At 46.0% G+C, this 16923-nt stretch overlaps 1 protein-coding gene across 1 annotated transcript in view; it reads left to right on the top strand.

The window, feature by feature from the left end:
- The first annotated feature begins 247 nt into the window (after nucleotides 1-247).
- The window catches only part of LOC105473699 (spectrin beta, erythrocytic), a 79096-nt gene continuing 62420 nt past the window's right edge, over nucleotides 248-16923 (top strand). Inside the window, exon 1 of the mRNA XM_011727630.3 lies at nucleotides 248-401. Within this exon, the coding sequence (XP_011725932.2) occupies nucleotides 254-401 (148 nt within the window). The 5' untranslated portion in view covers nucleotides 248-253. The remainder of the gene's footprint in view (nucleotides 402-16923) is intronic.

Below are 16923 nucleotides of genomic sequence, written 5' to 3' on the forward strand. Positions count from 1 at the left end.
CTGCTGCTGCTGCTGCTGCTGCTGCTGCAATATTTTATAACAAACGACCCAGAGACCCGGGTAGGAAGCATGCCCAGGCAGATGACACGGCGTGCTGCTCCCGCCAGAATCTACTCACATTGGATGCTCCGAATAAGTTTCCCCTGAGAAAAAGTCCGAGCGGGTAGAGAGCTAACCCTCTGACTGTGTTGCCGTCCCCCAGGGATCCTTCCATGAAGACTGAGGCAGGCCGAGCTGCTAAGAGCCTGCTGACATGACATCGGCCGCAGAGTTTGAAAATGTGGGCAACCAGCCACCTTACAGCCGGATCAATGCCCGCTGGGATGCCCCAGACGACGAGCTGGACAATGACAACAGCTCAGCCAGGCTCTTTGAGAGGTCCCGGATCAAGGCCTTGGCAGGTACTGTTTGGGGCCACAGGGGTTGGAGGGCATTCTCCCAATCACAAGGTTCACAGCCCTCCCCAGTTAGTGTGGATCCTCCGTGTGTGTTGGGTGAGCCCTGGCATGGCAGTGATGGAGACATGTTTGCCGGGCTCAGGGAGGTGGGGGTCCCCTTGGGAGGGAGCACACGCTCTGGCAGCCTCTGCCCCCAAGGGCCTCTGAGAAGCGAGGAGGTGCTGAAGCTGGGACCAGGTGGGGCCTGCCCTCTGCATCTGTCCTGAGTGACCTGCGGCCAAAGTGAGAAGTACAAGAGTCTGGGCAAAGCAGTGTCTGAGGGCTGGACAGCCAGGCGCAGGTACACAGGGCCTCCTGGTTAACCCCGATTTCCTGCCTAGGCCTGGAGAGAGGAATTGTCGTCCTCTCTGTGGTCCCAAAAGGAGTGATTGGATAGGAAATCGAGAGCAGATAACATCCTTGCCACTGCCTCAGGAAGGATTTTCTTGATGAAACCTTTCATCCTTAAGCTGGAATTAGATTTTTGCTTAGCAGGTTCATAATAGATCTCTCTCTCTCTCTCTCTCTCTCTCTCTCTCTCTCTCTCTCTCTCTCTCTGTGTGTGTGTGTGTGTGTGTTTGTGTGTGTGTGTGTGAATCCCAAGAATCGGACCTCAGCCGGTAGGGGGAGGAGAAGCCATTCCTACTAGAGATTTAAGATATTCTCCAGCCCCACCCTCTCTCTCTCTCGGGGTGTGTGTGTGTGTGTGAGAGAGAGAGAGAGAGAGAGAAGATGGGAGTGGAGAATATCTTAAATCTCTAATAGAAATGACTTCTCCTCTCCCTGTTGGCTGATATCTGATTCTTGGGATTTTTTTTCCCCCAACTCCTGTGCGTATCGCCTCTCTGAACTTGACCCAGGATAACTATATTCCGACCTTAAGTCCTCGGCCAGTAAGAAAGGCGGAGTTGCATGGTGTTGTGTGTGTACGTGTGGGGGCTGGGTTCCTTCCCCTGATCCGCCAGTCAGCAGCCCACATTGGACCTGTTTCCCTCTCATTGACTGTTCCTGTCTTCCACCTTCTAAGAAGACCACAACCTTCCCCATAAACACTGTCTGGAGTGATTCTCCCACTGCCCCCATACCTTATGGTCCAAATTGAAGGTTGTAGTAATCCTCTTCCATCCTCCCTCCCTGCACTCAGCTCCCAGATACCACAGTCCCCAGCTGATCTTGAAGCCTGAGCAGGCCCTGGACCCTCTGGGACCATAATGACCTCACACCTTGGAGTGTCTGGGCTTCTCATTCTGGGAAGGGAATGCTGCAGTGTCTCATCTCCCTTATCATGACAAGGAATCCACTTGGGTCTCACTCATCACCACTGGTGTCCTTGCTCTTTATAGGAAACTCTCTTTCTTCTTCCTTCATTTCCTTCTCACCCTCCTTGACCCCACAAAATTCTCCCTTGGTTTCCCTTGGGGACAGACCATAGCAGTGATCCATTGCTTTTGTATACATTAATTGAAGCCAACCAGACTTGGAACCATTGGCTTTGTCAGTCTGGTTTTACCTTCTTATATCTCTGTGCTGGCTGGATCTAGCTGCAATGACCCTGGTGATCCAGGTGGAGGGAGAGGGTACCATATTCCGTAAAATTTGCCAAAGCAAGGTAAAAGTGGGGACTGGACTTCGTGCAGGGATCCTTTTATCTTTTTTAAGAAACCAAAGTAAATTCTATTTTAATAGTTACTTGTTGTACTCTTACTATGTTTAAAGCTAAACCCCTGACCAAACGTGAAAGGGGAGAGGGGAACCACAGATGAATTCAATATAGTGTCTGTCTCTCAGGAGTTCACAATCTATTAGGGAAAAATGAACTATGTTCACAATTAATTAGCATGAGAGGAATTAGAGAACTGTAGGAAGAGCACATAAATTAAACAGCAATAAGAGAGCCAAGGAAGAGATGCAGGGAGAATCAGGGAACAGTTCATGGAGGAGGCAGCCTTTGAGCTGGGAACTGAAGGGTGCGTGTAATTCTGGCAGGCAGAAGGGCCCCTGGTTTCTCCGGTTGGCCTGTGTGTGTTGTCGCCAGGTCTGATGAGCTGCTTGGGAAGTTGGTGGAGATACGTTAAAGAGCCAAGCACAAAGCCGGGCGTTGGGCGTGGTAGCTCATGCCTATAATCCCAGCACTTTGGGATGCTAAGGTAAGTGTATGGCTTGAGACCAGAAGCTCAAGACCAGCCTGGCCAACATGGTGAAACTCCGTCTCTACTAAATTACAATAAATAAATAAATAAATAACTGGGCATGGTGGTGCATGCCTGTAATCCCAGCTACTCAAGAAGCTGAGGCAGGAGGATCGCTTGAACGTGAGGAGGTTCAGTGAGCCAAGATCATGCCACTGCACTCCAGCCTGGTGACAGAGCAAGACTCTGTGCTTAGTGGTCAGTCCTAGGTTGATCAGGAAAGAGCCTTTGCTGACATTGGCTGTGCCTAGTTGAGCCTACGCCTCACCAGGAGCATGCATCTGACTTACCAGAGAATCTGAATGCCCCCTGGGGAGAGTAAAAGCCACAGAGCGTAGAATTGTATGCCTGGGCCTTAACGATTCAGAACATCTGGCCAACAAGTAAACATGCAAGTTTGAGGTCCTTTCAAGATTTTCAAAAAACAAACAACCTAAGTGGTTACTGGCTTCCTTCTCCTGAGAGTCCACTCTAGGTGATCTGGGCTTGAGCTAAAGCTTTGGAAAGGTCTAAATAGAGTGGCAGATGTGCCCATTCTGCTGGGTAGGCAAAATGGAGAAAGGGAGCATGTCAGCCTTCCTAGTCTCAAAGTCTTGACTTTTTTTCCCTTTAGTACTGTCACTGGGGCCACCTTAACAGCCTAGGCAGGGGTCAGTCTTTCAAAAGAAACATTAGGGAGCAGGAGCTCTCAGCCATTCTCCCACTCACAGGAATATTAAGGCAAGGAGGGGATTCAGCCCTGAGTTGCTTAGAAGATAGCAGTGACCTGCTTCATAGGTATATGTGGTAAAGTAGGGGAAATTGGCCTGGCATCCTCTTCAGAAATGTAAGGTCCTGGGGTGAGGAGGAACATGTCACAAGATCCAGATTCAAGTCTTGATTCCGCCTTTAATGCCACCGCAGTGGAGGATCACTGACTCCTTTTCCATTTTTATCAAATAGGGATGATAGTATTTTCTCAAGGTTGTTGTGAAGAGCAAATAAGATAAAGTTTATGAAAGTTTTTATTAATAATAAAATGCTAGGTGAATGTTAGATAATGTTAGTACTAAGAAAATTCCCCATAGGTGTTTTCTGTCCTTTCTCTTTTCCCAACTTCAGACATTCAAGATCATGAGCTTGGTCTTTTTCCTTGCCTGTTGTACATTGGCCTGTTCCGGGACCTGTTTCTTCCTTCTTAACCCCCACCCTCCTTTGCCTCAGAAGTCTGAGTTGGAAGAAAAAGCCAGGGACCAAGGAAATCAGGCTAATGTTTGTGCTTGGAGCTCTGGGCTCTTTCCCCTTCCCCCAGACCTGATGCCCATGAGATGAAGCCCCATGCCATGCAGGTCTCTCTCTCCATAAGACTATTCAGTCCATGACCCTGGCTGTGTCTCTGCCATCTGACTGGGTGACATGGAAGGCCCAAGAAACCTAAGGATGATGGTCTCGTCAAATGCTTTTCCAGATGAGACAGTTTCTCTAGGTCCATCTCCATTTAATGACCTATGGTTGGAAGACCTGAATTTGGGTGACTGGATGTGCTCTTTTCTGCCTCTTAAGTAAAATTCCTCTCAACTCCGAAGGAAATACTCCCTATTCTGCCTTTCATACCACTCCCAGGTCTTCCTTCCTGGACCTAAAGAAACAAGCCATCTGGCTAATCTGTCCTCGTACATAAAAACCTGACCTCTCTCCACAATGAATGACTTTCTGTATGAAACTGGGAGTCGGCCTAACTAAAGCGAAAAGGAAGATGGGTAGGAAAATGTTGCAGAAGGCTCCTGTAAGGGGGTGGATTTGACCTTGGCAATGCCAAGGGGAGGGCTGGGATCCCAGCAGGAATATTTGCCCTGTAGCTCCCTGAGCAGATTTTAGCTTTTTAACATCAGTCTCTAAACTGGCCGCCTGTCATGAGGTTAAGTAGCAGATAGCCCTGAGGCTTCTTCCTGGGCTGGAGACCATGCTTCTCTCTTTCAATGACTGCCTCTGGCACCTTCCTACTTTCTAGACCTGTTTTGAGGGATTACAGGAAGAGCAGCAACTGAAAAGCCCAAGTTCCTATCCTTCCAAAAGGTTCCAGCCTTCACGTTTCAATAGAAAGGCTCCCCCTATCTCCTAGAGTCCCCCTAATTGTCACACAGCCCCATTTCTTCTCCTTCCCCTTTTCATACTGGGAGCTGCCAGAAGAGCATTCGTGGCTGTCTGGATGAAGAATGAAGCACTGCAGGCTGCAGGGAACTTACCAGTCAGAATGCCCGCCCTCTGTCTCCCTCTCCTCGCCCCAGAGGAGGCATCTGCCTGCCTGCCTGCACACTCCTCCCCTCCCCGGCACCTGGGTACAGACTCCAGTGACTCCAGTGAGGACACTGCCTCAGGGTAGATGTGGCCCAGCTGGGAGAGCAGGGAGTGGAGGAACCCCATGGAAAGATGCCCCAAAAGAGAAGCCCTGTGCATGAGCCTCACTCCCCTTTTCTCTCTTCCCTCCCCTCCCTCCTTCCACTCCCCTGCCTTACCCATGCACACAGCTTGGCCCCCGGCATCCTATGTGCCGCCTGCTGCGTGATTTACAGCTTCTCGGCTCACAGAGGCATCTTGCAGTACAGGGAGCAGTCCAGAGCCTCCTGCAAAGAGCCTGTGGGAGACACAGCCTTCATGTTCTTTCTCAGTCTTCCTCCTGTTCTTTGGCCCATGGAGCAATCACCAAAGGATAGACGACACAGGGCCTCTCATTTTAAAACCAGGTGTATAGAGATCTGTGTTACCTATTCAGGTTTTGCCTTTACATTCAAATCCAAGTGATGCGGCAAGCTAGAGATGACCTTCCTTCCTGCATTGTCTCTTTGTAGCCTTCTTCCCGGAAGAGAGATGAGGCTGAGGGGTGAGGTTGGTTGAGGACAATTCTGAGACTGCTGCAGGACAGCAGGTGCACTACAGCCTGTGTCCCTGCACTCTGAAGCACATAGTTGCTGCCACTCTGAACCTTAACTGTCTTCTGGACCCACAGTGTGCAGGCCCCGAGGTTAAGTTCTGTGGTAGCGGACATTCCTCAGATGCTCCTGCTCCCCGCCCACCTCCTTGGCTGCCAGGAACTCCCCGGGGAGGGTGGTAGAGGCCTTTTCCTGACGGCTGCTGAGGGCCTGAGAGTGTTCCGGACATGTTTGGCCTCTCTCTCAGACCCCTTTCCCCTTGTGTACAGGAGGATGCTGATCTCAGGTGCCCCGGTTGCCTAGGAGGGCTTTGTGTCCAGAGGGTGAGTGATTTCTCAGGGAGCAGGGCCTCACCACCCTGGATGGGTATCAGTAGCTTCTCTGTTAAGTTGACAGATTCAGGTGCAGCTGCTGGAGAGCAAGGCGCCAGTTGTCCATGGTCCCCCCATATCTGTCTCCGGATACCTGTAACCAACAAAGATGGTAGTGTCATTAATGGGAGGTTTGTAATGTTTTCTTCTTCTCAGATTTCAAAACATAAAATGGAGTTTTATTTAGAGACTACATATTGGGAAAATGTACTAGCCACAGAAATAGCTATCATTGTCAGCAACCATTTTAATGTCAGAGGGAAAAAATTGGATCCGCAGCTTTCTCTGGGAGGTCAGCCATGGTGAGATTGTCCCCCTGCCCCCAGGCAGGACACAGTGTAGATAAACCTGCCAGTTACCTGTGCAGATAAACCTGCAAGAGATGTCAGCATGCCACCTGCACTGTGTGGCCCAGGGCCGGTTTCCCCTGCCCAGGACATAAAACCTTCCATTGTCCCCTTACCACTCTTGATAAAAGCTATACTTCCTCTCTCAGAACTCTTTACAGAACCAAGGCTGCTTCCCTTCTATGGGTGACTGCTATCTATCATTGTGAAGATGCTTTATCAAATATTAATACGCTGAGGTTAATAATAAGACTGTGTTCTCTCCCCCGGCAGTGTAGTCTGAGTGAACCATGTTAATAGCCTCCTCCATCTTTGGGACATTTCTGTGGGATTTGTTCCCAAGGGCAAGCTCTGACCCCAGGCCTTGACTGTGTTTATGGCTCTCAGGAGCAGCCAGCACCCATTCTCCCTGCCCCATGTGTCCCCCACATGCTGCTTGGCTGAGGAGGTGCCAAGGGTGTTGTTTTCAGAGCATCTGTAGCAATTTTCCATTTTCCCTTTATAACATGTCACTGAGAGAGAGTGACAAGGAGGCTAGTAGCAGCTGAGTCTCTGCGAGCATTTTACCTCCAAACCCTTTGGCCTTCAGACTCGGGAAAGTAGATCAACCAGAGAGTCTCATTTTACAGTCTAGTGAGACAGAGGTAGATCAAATAATCCCACATGCGTCTATATGCATAGACACATGTGCACGGCAAATTATGACAAATGCTATGAAGATTTGCTGGGAACTGTAAAGTTTGTAACATAAACTGCAGCTCAGTCAGGGGATAAGCATGTTTGAGTCAGAGCACAGGGTCGGTGGTGTTGATAGGAGGGCAGGCAGGGGCCACCTCACAGGCCTGATAGGCCACCAGCGTTGCCAAGGTCCTGGGCAGGAAGCAGAGGAAAACTCGAAAGGGGTGGCTGTGGAGTTTAAGGAGGGAGTTCTTTGCAAAACAGTGGTGAGGTTGAAGGGTCCAAGAGAGGGAGCATTAGCTGTGGGCTGCAGGACAGGAGCTGAGCCTTCAGTAGAGGGTGGAGGGTAGGAGCTGCTGCCAGCCCATCAAAGTACTTTCAGCAGGAAAATGACATGGTTAGATTTGGGTTTTTAGGGCTCGCTCTGACTACTAAGGATCACCCTCTGTAGGGAGAACGGGTTGTGGGGAGGCTGTGCAGAAGTCCGGTAAAGAGAAGATGCTGTTTGAGTTAGCTTGTTACCCATAGGTGAGGAGAAAATGGTCTACCTGGCAATATCACTCTTCTGTCCTCCTGCCTCTATCATTAGGGGACCTTGATCAAGTCACTCTTCTGCTCCTCGGGGCCTCTTTATCCTCACCTGTAACACCAGGGGCTTGAACTAGATGATTTCCAATGCTCTTCTAGCTCTGAGAGTTTGAGCAGAAGCCACCTATGGAGTGGTATTGACAATGTGTTTCTTTACCCTGAACCATGTAGCTTTGGTTCCTGGCCTGGGGAAGGGAACTGATCCTTTTCAGCAAATCGGTGCTTCTCCAGAAACTCTCTCTCTGTTCACTAAAGGCATCACCTAGGCTGAGGCCAAGTCCTGGACTGTCTTGACTTTTGCAGCCCCATGTTCTCAGAGAGTGTAATCTCTCTCTGCAGCCACCACCTGCATGCAAGACAACCATGCCTGATATTTGTGCAACTGCTTCATGTTCTAGCTGCTTTTGTTCAGGTCATCTCCATGACTCTTCACCCACTCTGTGAAGTGGCAGGGTATAGCTGTTGTCATCTCCCTAGAGATGAGGAAGGTCACAATGCCAGGAAGTGGCCAGGACAGGACTAGGATCCCAGGGCTTTAAAGTCATCACAGCGCTGCTTGGGCTGCAGCCCGCGGACCCTACTGAATGTTCTTCATTCTTACCTTTTGTGCTCCTTTGCGGCCCCCCGGAGATGCCCCTTCCCATTTTTCCTTCCAACACCAGCCTTTTGAGCCTCCTGCCTCCTGCCTCTCCCCTGTCCAGTCCCATTTACACAGGACAGTTAGAATCTTTGTCCTCCAGCACACTTTCCGGAGGTGCTGCTTTACTTAGGAACCTCCGGGCTGTTACGTACCTGGACTATAATGTTCACATTCCCTAGACTGTCCTGCAGCTGCCTTGCTCTGGATAAATTCACTGCTTCTCACCCCAACTCCCCAAACCTGCATACATGTACACACATGCACACACACACATAGGCACTTGCCCATTGCCACCTGAGGGGCTTTGAATATGACCTCCTTTTTCTTCCCTGCCATTCTAAAACCATTATCATTTTTAAACTCCAGATGAAAACTAGCCTTCTTCAAAAATAAAAAAAACTTTTTGATTTAAACTGGTCTACGATAACTTGTTTTCTTTTGCAATAATATATAAAGATCATATTTTATGTAAAATGCAATAAGAGCTGGACACAGTGGCTCATGCCTGTAATCCCAGCATTTTGAGAGGCCCAGCAGGGAGGCCAGGAGCTCCAGACCAGCCTGGCCAACATGGTGAAACCCTTTCTCTACTAAAAATACAAAAAATTAGCTGGGTGTGGTGGCACATGCCTGTGATCCCAGCTACTCGGGAGGCTGAGGCACAAGATTTGCTTGAACCCAGGAGGCAGAGGTTACAGTGAGCTGAGATCCCGCCACTGCACTCCAGCCGGAGCGACAGAGGAGACTCTGCCTCAAAAACATAAATAAACAAATAAAAAAGCAATAAGATATTTACTTCGATATCTTTTTAACATTTTTGTTAACAAGAATATATATTTAATATAGAAAATATGAGAAAAACAGATAAAGAAAAGTAGAGATTTTGTTAATGTCTCATATAGACATTTTAATTTCTATAGATGTATGACTGTATATGACTGTATAGGTCTGTGTATATATTGTTATCTATAATAGTATAATCTTAGACCCTCTTTCATGTAGCAATATGCTATGAGTATCTTTTCATGTCAGCAAACATGCAAATTATTTTAATGGCTATATTGTCTCCCTTTGAATTACTATACCCCAAGCTCAGCCTCCCAAGTAACTGGGACTATAGGCATGCACTACTGCACCCGGCTTCTGACCACTTTAAAATCAGTCTTATGGGCTTTATTCTTGCATTTGCATCTTAAGATATGTAGTAAGCATCCTAAACTTCCATCTTAGAATCACCCCTAGCTATGTTGCAAATCCTTAAGGGTTGGGGAAATAGCTGTTCACAAAACCAGTGTGATGAAAGTTGGTTGAAAGGAAAATTCCTCTCCAAACTGGTTAAACAGAAACAGTAGAATTTGTGTCATCATCATTTATGATGTGTCCCTGAGAGTCTGCCCCATGCTAGGCTTTATTGTGGATTGGCATCTGTGTCATTGAGGTTTGCCACAAGTTCATGGCTGTTAAAGTATGGCTCACTTGGCCGGGCACGGTGGCTCATGCCTATAATCCAGACACTTTGGAAGGCCAAGGCAGGCGGATCACCTGAGGTCAAGAGTTTGAGAACAGCCTGGCCAACATGGTGAAACCTGGCCTCTACTAAAAATACAAAAAAAAAAAAAAAAAAAAGAAATTTAGCTGGGTGTGGTGGTGCGTGCCTGTAGTCCCAGCTACTTGGGGAGGCTGAGGCAGGAGAATCACCTGAACCCAGGAGACGGAGGTTGCAGTGAACCAAGATCGTGCCACTGCACTCCGGCCTGGGTGACAGAGGGAGACTCCATCTCAAAAAACAAACAAACAAACAAAAACAACAACGGCAAAACAAAGCATGGCTCACTCTGGTTCCCTAAGCTCTTGGCTTCTTGGCATGAGAAGGAGAAAAATCGCAAGTTGTGAACCTGTAAAGGGCTCAGCATGAAATGACTGTTTTCAGAAGACTCGTGGTCCATGGGCCTCCCTTGGTGCCTTTGCTCCTACTTGTCTTTCTGACCTACTAGTTTTACCTCTAGCTTAAGGCTGTGAGTGACTGAAAATGCAGACTTCCTCGAGATAGAAACTTTTTTTACTTTTCATCTATTAGTCCTCAGGGTTTATGAACTTTATATCCTATTTTTCTTTATGGCACCTGTCGTTTCATATTATAAAAGCAATATATGTCCGTTGCAAATATTTTAGAAAACACAGAAAAGAAAAAAAAAGTTACCCAGCATTAGGACATAGGTTTGAAAATCTTAATTTTCCCCCAAAATACATTACAATATCCTTTCCTGTCATTGAAATTTCTTTAACAACCTTAATAGTATCCTCATTAATATACCAAAATATTAAATTATCCCTTGTTTTTGATTATTTAGGTTGCTATTTTCTATTCTTGAAAGCAAATTTTTTTTAACAGAAAAAGGAGGGATAGGCACAAAACCCTCAAGAAATGTAATAGAAAGCCACTGAAGCAATAAATAGATGGACCCAGAAATGGGAGACGAAGCTTCCAAAGATAAGATACTTCAACTTTACCGTTTGGTTTAAGGACGGCTCCTATTTTTAAAACAACCCCACTAGGGACTTTTGATGGTGAACTTCCCAGATGCCCGTGACATCAGGGGGTGAAGCAGGTCCTGGAGTGGGTGGGGCTGGCGGCTGGTGTGCTGCTAACCAAGAAGGGAGGAGGGAGGACCCACGGGAAGCCTGGCGAAGGAGTAACACAAGAAACAGACTGAGCCGTGACCCTGTGGGGAGACATTTATGCTTTAAACCCCCGTAGAGAGTATTCAGAGGGCGGAACCTCAGACAGGAGCTGTGTGGGGGTCGGGGAGGCAGAGCGTTCCTTGCTCCTTACAGACCTCACTTCCCTTTTGCATCCAGGGGCCAGTGCTTCTGCCATCGGCCTTGCTCTCTCCTTTTCACTTCTCTTATGGGCTCAGGTGGTTAAAAATGCTTATGATTTTGGCCTGGTGAAAAATCCCTAAGGCAGGAAAGCACACAAAAGGAATGAGGCTATCTTGGAAAAAGGAAGAAAAGAAAAACATATTAGTATTTTCTTTAGGCTGGGCGCGGTGGCTCATGCCTGTAATCCCAGCACCTTGGGAGGCCAAGGCAGGCAGATCACCTGAGGTCAGGAGTTTGAGACCAGCCTGGCCAACATGGTGAAACGCTGTCTCTACTAAAAATACAAAAATTAGCTGGGCATGTTGGCACATGCCTGTAATCCCAGCTACTCGGGAGGCTGAGACAGGAGAATCACTTAAACCCAGGAGGTGGAGGTTGCAGTGAGCCGAGATGGTGCCATTGCACTCCAGCCTGGGTGACACTTTGTCTCAAAGGAAAAAAAAAGGAAAAGGAAAATATATCTATTTCTGTTTTGAAGAAGTAATATATACACCCAGTAAGTAAAACCCAAAAGCTATAAAAGGGCAAATAACAAGTTTTACTCCCACCTCAGTCCCCCAGACATCCAGTTCTTTTCCCACAACCTCTGTTAATCATTTTTTGTGTATCTTTCCAGAAATATTTTATGCATATATAAGCACATGGTCTATATTTTTTCCCCAGCTGTAGTTTTGTTTTTTGTTTTTTTACTATATACTGTTCTATGTTTCTCACCCAATGTATCTTTTTTTTTTTTTTTTTTTGAGACGGAGTCTCGCTCTGTGGCCCAGGCTGGAGTGCGGTGGCCGGATCTCAGCTCACTGCACGCTCCGCCTCCCGGGTTCACGCCATTCTCCTGCCTCAGCCTCCCGAGTAGCTGGGACTACAGGCGCCCGCCACCTCGCTCGGCTAGTTTTTTTGTATTTTTTAGTAGAGACGGGGTTTCACCATGTTAGCCAGGATTGTCTCGAGCTCCTGACCTCATGATCTGCCCGTCTTGGCCTCCCAAAGTGCTGGGATGACAGGCTTGAGCCACCGCGCCCGGCCTCACCCAATGTATCTTGATGATTGTTTGATATTAGTATATAAGCAGCCTCCACATTCTTTGTTTTTTTTGAGACAGAGTCTCACTTTGTCGTCCAAGCTGGAGTGCAGTGGCGCGATCTCAGCTCACTGTTTCAACGTCCGCCTCCCAGGTTCAAGCGATTTTCCTGCCTCAGCCTCCTGAGTAGCTGGGATTACAGGCGCCTGCCACCACACCTGGCTAATTTTTGTGTTTTTAGTAGAGAGGGAGTTTCACCATGTTGGTCAGGCTGGTCTGGAACTCCTGATTTTGTGATCTGCCCACCTCGGCCTTCCAAAGTGCTGGGACTGCAAGCATGAGCCACTACGCCTGGCCTATTTTTTTAATTAAAAAAAGTTATCAAAAGATTTTAAATTTTAAAAATGCAATGAATTCCCAACTTCTATGTAGATTTTTTTTTTTTTTTTTTTTTTTTTTTACCAGTGTATTAATAGATCTGTAGGATAAATTCCTAGAAGTGGAATTACTGGGTCCAAAAGCATGTGCATTTGTAATTCTGAGGGGTCTTGCCAAATTGCCTTTCATAGAGGTTGAGCCAATTATACCCTCTCCAGCAACACATGAATGTTTTTTCACCACATCCTTGCCAACACAAGTATTTTATCAGACTTCTTGATCTTTGCCCAGCTGATAGGTGAAACATAGTGTGTTCGTGTATTTTCATTTTACTTCTTGGCTTTTATTATGCAAAATTAAAAACTGATAAAAAAGTAGAGACAAAAATATAATAGGATCATTACATTATCACCTGAATTTAACAATTGTTGATATGTTGTTATATTTGCTGATCTATTTTGGGGGTTGAAGCATTGTTAAAGTAAAGTAAAGATCATACGATATTTCCCCCTAATTACTCTAGTATGTATCTCTGAAAAACATGAGCATTTTCCACCTAACCATGGTACCATTATTACACCTAATAAAATTAACAATAATTCCCTAAAAATATAACCTAATACATGCTTGATATTCAGATTTTCCAAGTTGTCTCAAAAATGTCTTTATGATTAGTTTGTTCAAACAAATTAAGGACCATTATTAGATTGTGTATTTGCATGTGTGTGTGTGTGCATGCACGTGGGCTTTTAATTTGGACCTCTATTATGAGTGACTTGTACTTTTTTTTATACTTTTTTTTTATACATTTAAGAGATGCTTATAATTTTTTCTGTTAACTCTTTGTTCACATTATTGGTCTTTTTCCCTGTTAATATGTAGGTGCTTTTTGTATATTGAGTACATTAGCCCTTTTGTATATTAAGTACATTAGCCCTTTAGAAATTTTTTTCCTCGTTTGTTTGACTTTGCTTATGGTGTTTTATCCAATACAAACTTTTTTTTTTTTTGAGGTAGGTCTCAGTCTTTCACCCAGACTAGAGTGCAGTGGCATGATCATAGCTTACAACATAGCTCAAACTGAGCTCAAGTGATCCTCCTGCCTCAGCCTCCTGAATAGCTAGGATTACAGGTACATGCCACCACACCCCTCTAATTTTTTAATTTTTTTGTAGAGATGCAATCTTGTTATATTGCCCAGGCTACTCTCAAACTCCTGGCCTCAAGTGATCCCCCTACTTTGGCCTCTCAAAGCTCTGGGATTATAGGTATGAGCCACAATGCCTGGTCCAACACAAACATTATTTTAATGTAGTTGAACTTTCAAATTTTTATTTTATGGCTTTTGGATTTTGTGTCATATTTTGAAAGCCCTTCCCTACGCTAACATTGTAGAAAGCATTTACCATGATTGATCTTTTCTTGTTGTTGTTATTGTTGTTTTGAGACAGGGTCTCATTCTATCACCCAGGCTGGAGCACAATGGCAGAATCTCAGCTCACTGCAATCTTCAGCTCCTGAGTTCCAGTAATTCTCATGCCTCAGTCTCTTGAGTAGCTGGGATTACAGGCGTGCGCCACCATGCCTGGCTAATTTTTGTATTTTTAGTAGAGATGGGGATACATCATATTGGCCAGGCTGGTCTCAAACTCCTGACCCAAAGTGATCCACCTGCTTTAGCCTCTCGAAAGTGCTGGAATTACAGGCATGAGCCATCACGCCTAGCCTTATTTTGGTATTTTTATAGTTTTGTGTTTTACATTTCAATTTTTGACCCACATGAAAATTATCCTGGAGTATGAGGTATGAATGTAACTAACTTTTCCTGCCTGTCCATCCAGTTTTGCCAATACTCTTATTGAGTAATTCATCTTTCCCCTTCCTATTAGAAATGCCATCTCTATCAGCCATTAAATGCCAGTATGTACTGGGACTATTTCTGTCCCATTGATATATCCATCTTTTCATATGCTAGTACAACACAGTTTTACTATAAGTTTACACTATTCTTTGATAGACAAAACATCTGGAAAGGTTGGTAGCCCTTTAGTACTCTTATTTTTTGGAATATTCCTATTTTTGATTGCATGTTTTTTCAGTGAAATTTTTAATCATTTGTCTTTTTATCCCACAAATTCAAATTGTATAATTTAAATATATTTAAAACACTATTAAATATATATTAATTTAGGGTAAATTGATATCTTGATGATGTTGAGTTTTTTATTCAAGACCTCAGCGTGCATTTCCGTTTGTCTAGATTTTCTTGTGCATGCCTCAGGAGCCTTTTAAGGTTTTCTTTGTATGGATTTTGCATACTTCCTTTGAGATGTAATCTGAAACATTTTGTATCTTTATTAACATTGCGGGCCTTACAAATTCATATTTCAGGAAATGACCTTACCACACCTTCAGTGCCTCCTTTGCCTCTAGGATTAAATTTTTTTTTTTTTTTTGAGATGGAGTCTTGCTCTGTCACCCAGGCTGGAGTGCAGTGGCGTGATCTCGGCTCACTGCAAGCTCCGTTTCCCGGGTTCATGCCATTCTCCTGCCTCAGCCTCCTGAGTAGCTGGGACTACAGGCGCCGGCCACCATGCCCAGCTAATTTTTTGTAGTTTTAGTAGAGACGGGGTTTCACCATGTTAGCCAGGATGGTCTCGATCGCCTGACCTCGTGATCCACCCGCCTCGGCCTCCCAAAGTGTTGGGATTACAGGCGTGAGCCACTGTGTCTAGCCAGCCTCTAGGATTAAATCTAAACTTCTTAGCCTCTCGTTTAAAGCTTTCCACATCCTGTTTAAAACCTGCTTTCCCCTATAATCCCAGCACTTTGGGAGGCTGAGGTGAGCGGATCACAAGGTCAGGAGTTCAAGACCAGCCTGGCCAATATGGTGAAACCCCATCTCCACTAAAAATATAAAAAATTAGCCAGGTGTGGTCGTGCACACCTGTAGTCCCAGCTATTTGGGAGGCTGAGGCAAGAGAATCACTTGAACCCAGGAGGCAGAGGTTGCAGTGAGCCGAGATCGCACCACTGTATTCCAGCCTGGGCGACAGAGCGAGACTCCGTCTCAAAATAAATAAATAAATAAACCCAAAACCTGCTTTTTCTCTAACCTGTAGCTATCCTCTAGCCCTAGCCCCTGAATAAGCTTTGGCCTTTTTTTTTTTTTTTTTTTTTTTTGAGACGAAGTTTTGCTCTTGTTGCCCAGGCTAGAGTGCAATGGCAGGATCTTGGCTCACTGCAACCTCTGCCTCCTGGGTTCAAACGATTCTCCTGCCTCAGCCTCCTGAGTAGCTGAGATTACAGGTGCTTGCCACCATGCCTGGCTAATTTTTTGTATTTTTAGTAGAGATGAGGTTTCATCATGTTGGCCAGGCTGGTCTCAAACTCCTGACCTCAGGTGATCCACCTGCCTCAGTCTCCCAAAATGCTGGGATTATAAGCATAAGCCACCGCGCCCGGCCTAGCTTTGGCTTTTTATACCTGTCTGCTTGGACTCATTCTGTCTCCCTGGCTCCCCTCCCCTTCTGACAATCCAAAGTGGCTTTCTTCACCAGGTCCCCCCTCGACCACTCCAATCGGAAATGACCTCTTTCTTCTTGGAACCCTCGAGCATTGACCATATGTGTCATGTATCTGATATGGAATTCAGTATTACCCTGTGATGGCTTTTGTGTTATTAAAGTGAACTGCCACTTATTTCTTATGTGCTTGCAAAAGTTAATTGGTGGGTTTGAGTATTGTTTCTTCAACTGTATCTTAAGGCCTTGGGGAGAGTGAGCTGCCCAACGCCCCTGCAGCACCTAGGACAGGGCCCACTAGTAATAGCAGCAGTAGTAGTGACGATAACAATGAAAGTTCACATGACGGCAACCTTTCTCTGTGCCAGCCCGTTCCATGTACGAACTCACTTATTACTAGATAAATATATTTGAGGGTTTTAGTGTCATGGGTGTATATTTGACCTCAAACTAAACCTTTGAAGGGTTTTAAGTCACCCAGTCCCCATACTCAGACAATAATTCTGGGTCAGAGCTGATCAGGGAGGAAGATGAGTTTTCTAGGCAAAGGCCTAACACACAGCAGGGAATGAGGATGGCCACAGCCTGGGAAGGAAAGGGAAAGAAAGAGGAACAGAGAGGGCTGTGCACAGTGGCTCACACCTGTAATCCCAGCGCTTTGAGAGGCCAAGACAGGAGGATCACGAGGTCAAGAGATCAAGACCATCCTGGCCAACATGGTGAAAAATACAAAAAATAGCCAGGCGTGGTGGCGCACACGTATATTTCCAGCTACTCAGGAGGCTGAGGTAAGAGAATCACTTGAACCCAGAAGGCGGAGGTTGCAGTGAGCCGAGATAGCGCTGCTGCACTCCAGCCTGGCAACAGAGCAAGACTCCGTCAAAAAGAAAAGAAAAGAAAAGAGGAACAGAAAGGAAAGGGATGCTGGGTTTGATGGCAACAGAGGCTGTGAACCAGT

This window comes from Macaca nemestrina, chromosome 7, assembly GCF_043159975.1.
Source record: "Macaca nemestrina isolate mMacNem1 chromosome 7, mMacNem.hap1, whole genome shotgun sequence".
Classification (NCBI taxonomy): domain Eukaryota; kingdom Metazoa; phylum Chordata; class Mammalia; order Primates; family Cercopithecidae; genus Macaca; species Macaca nemestrina.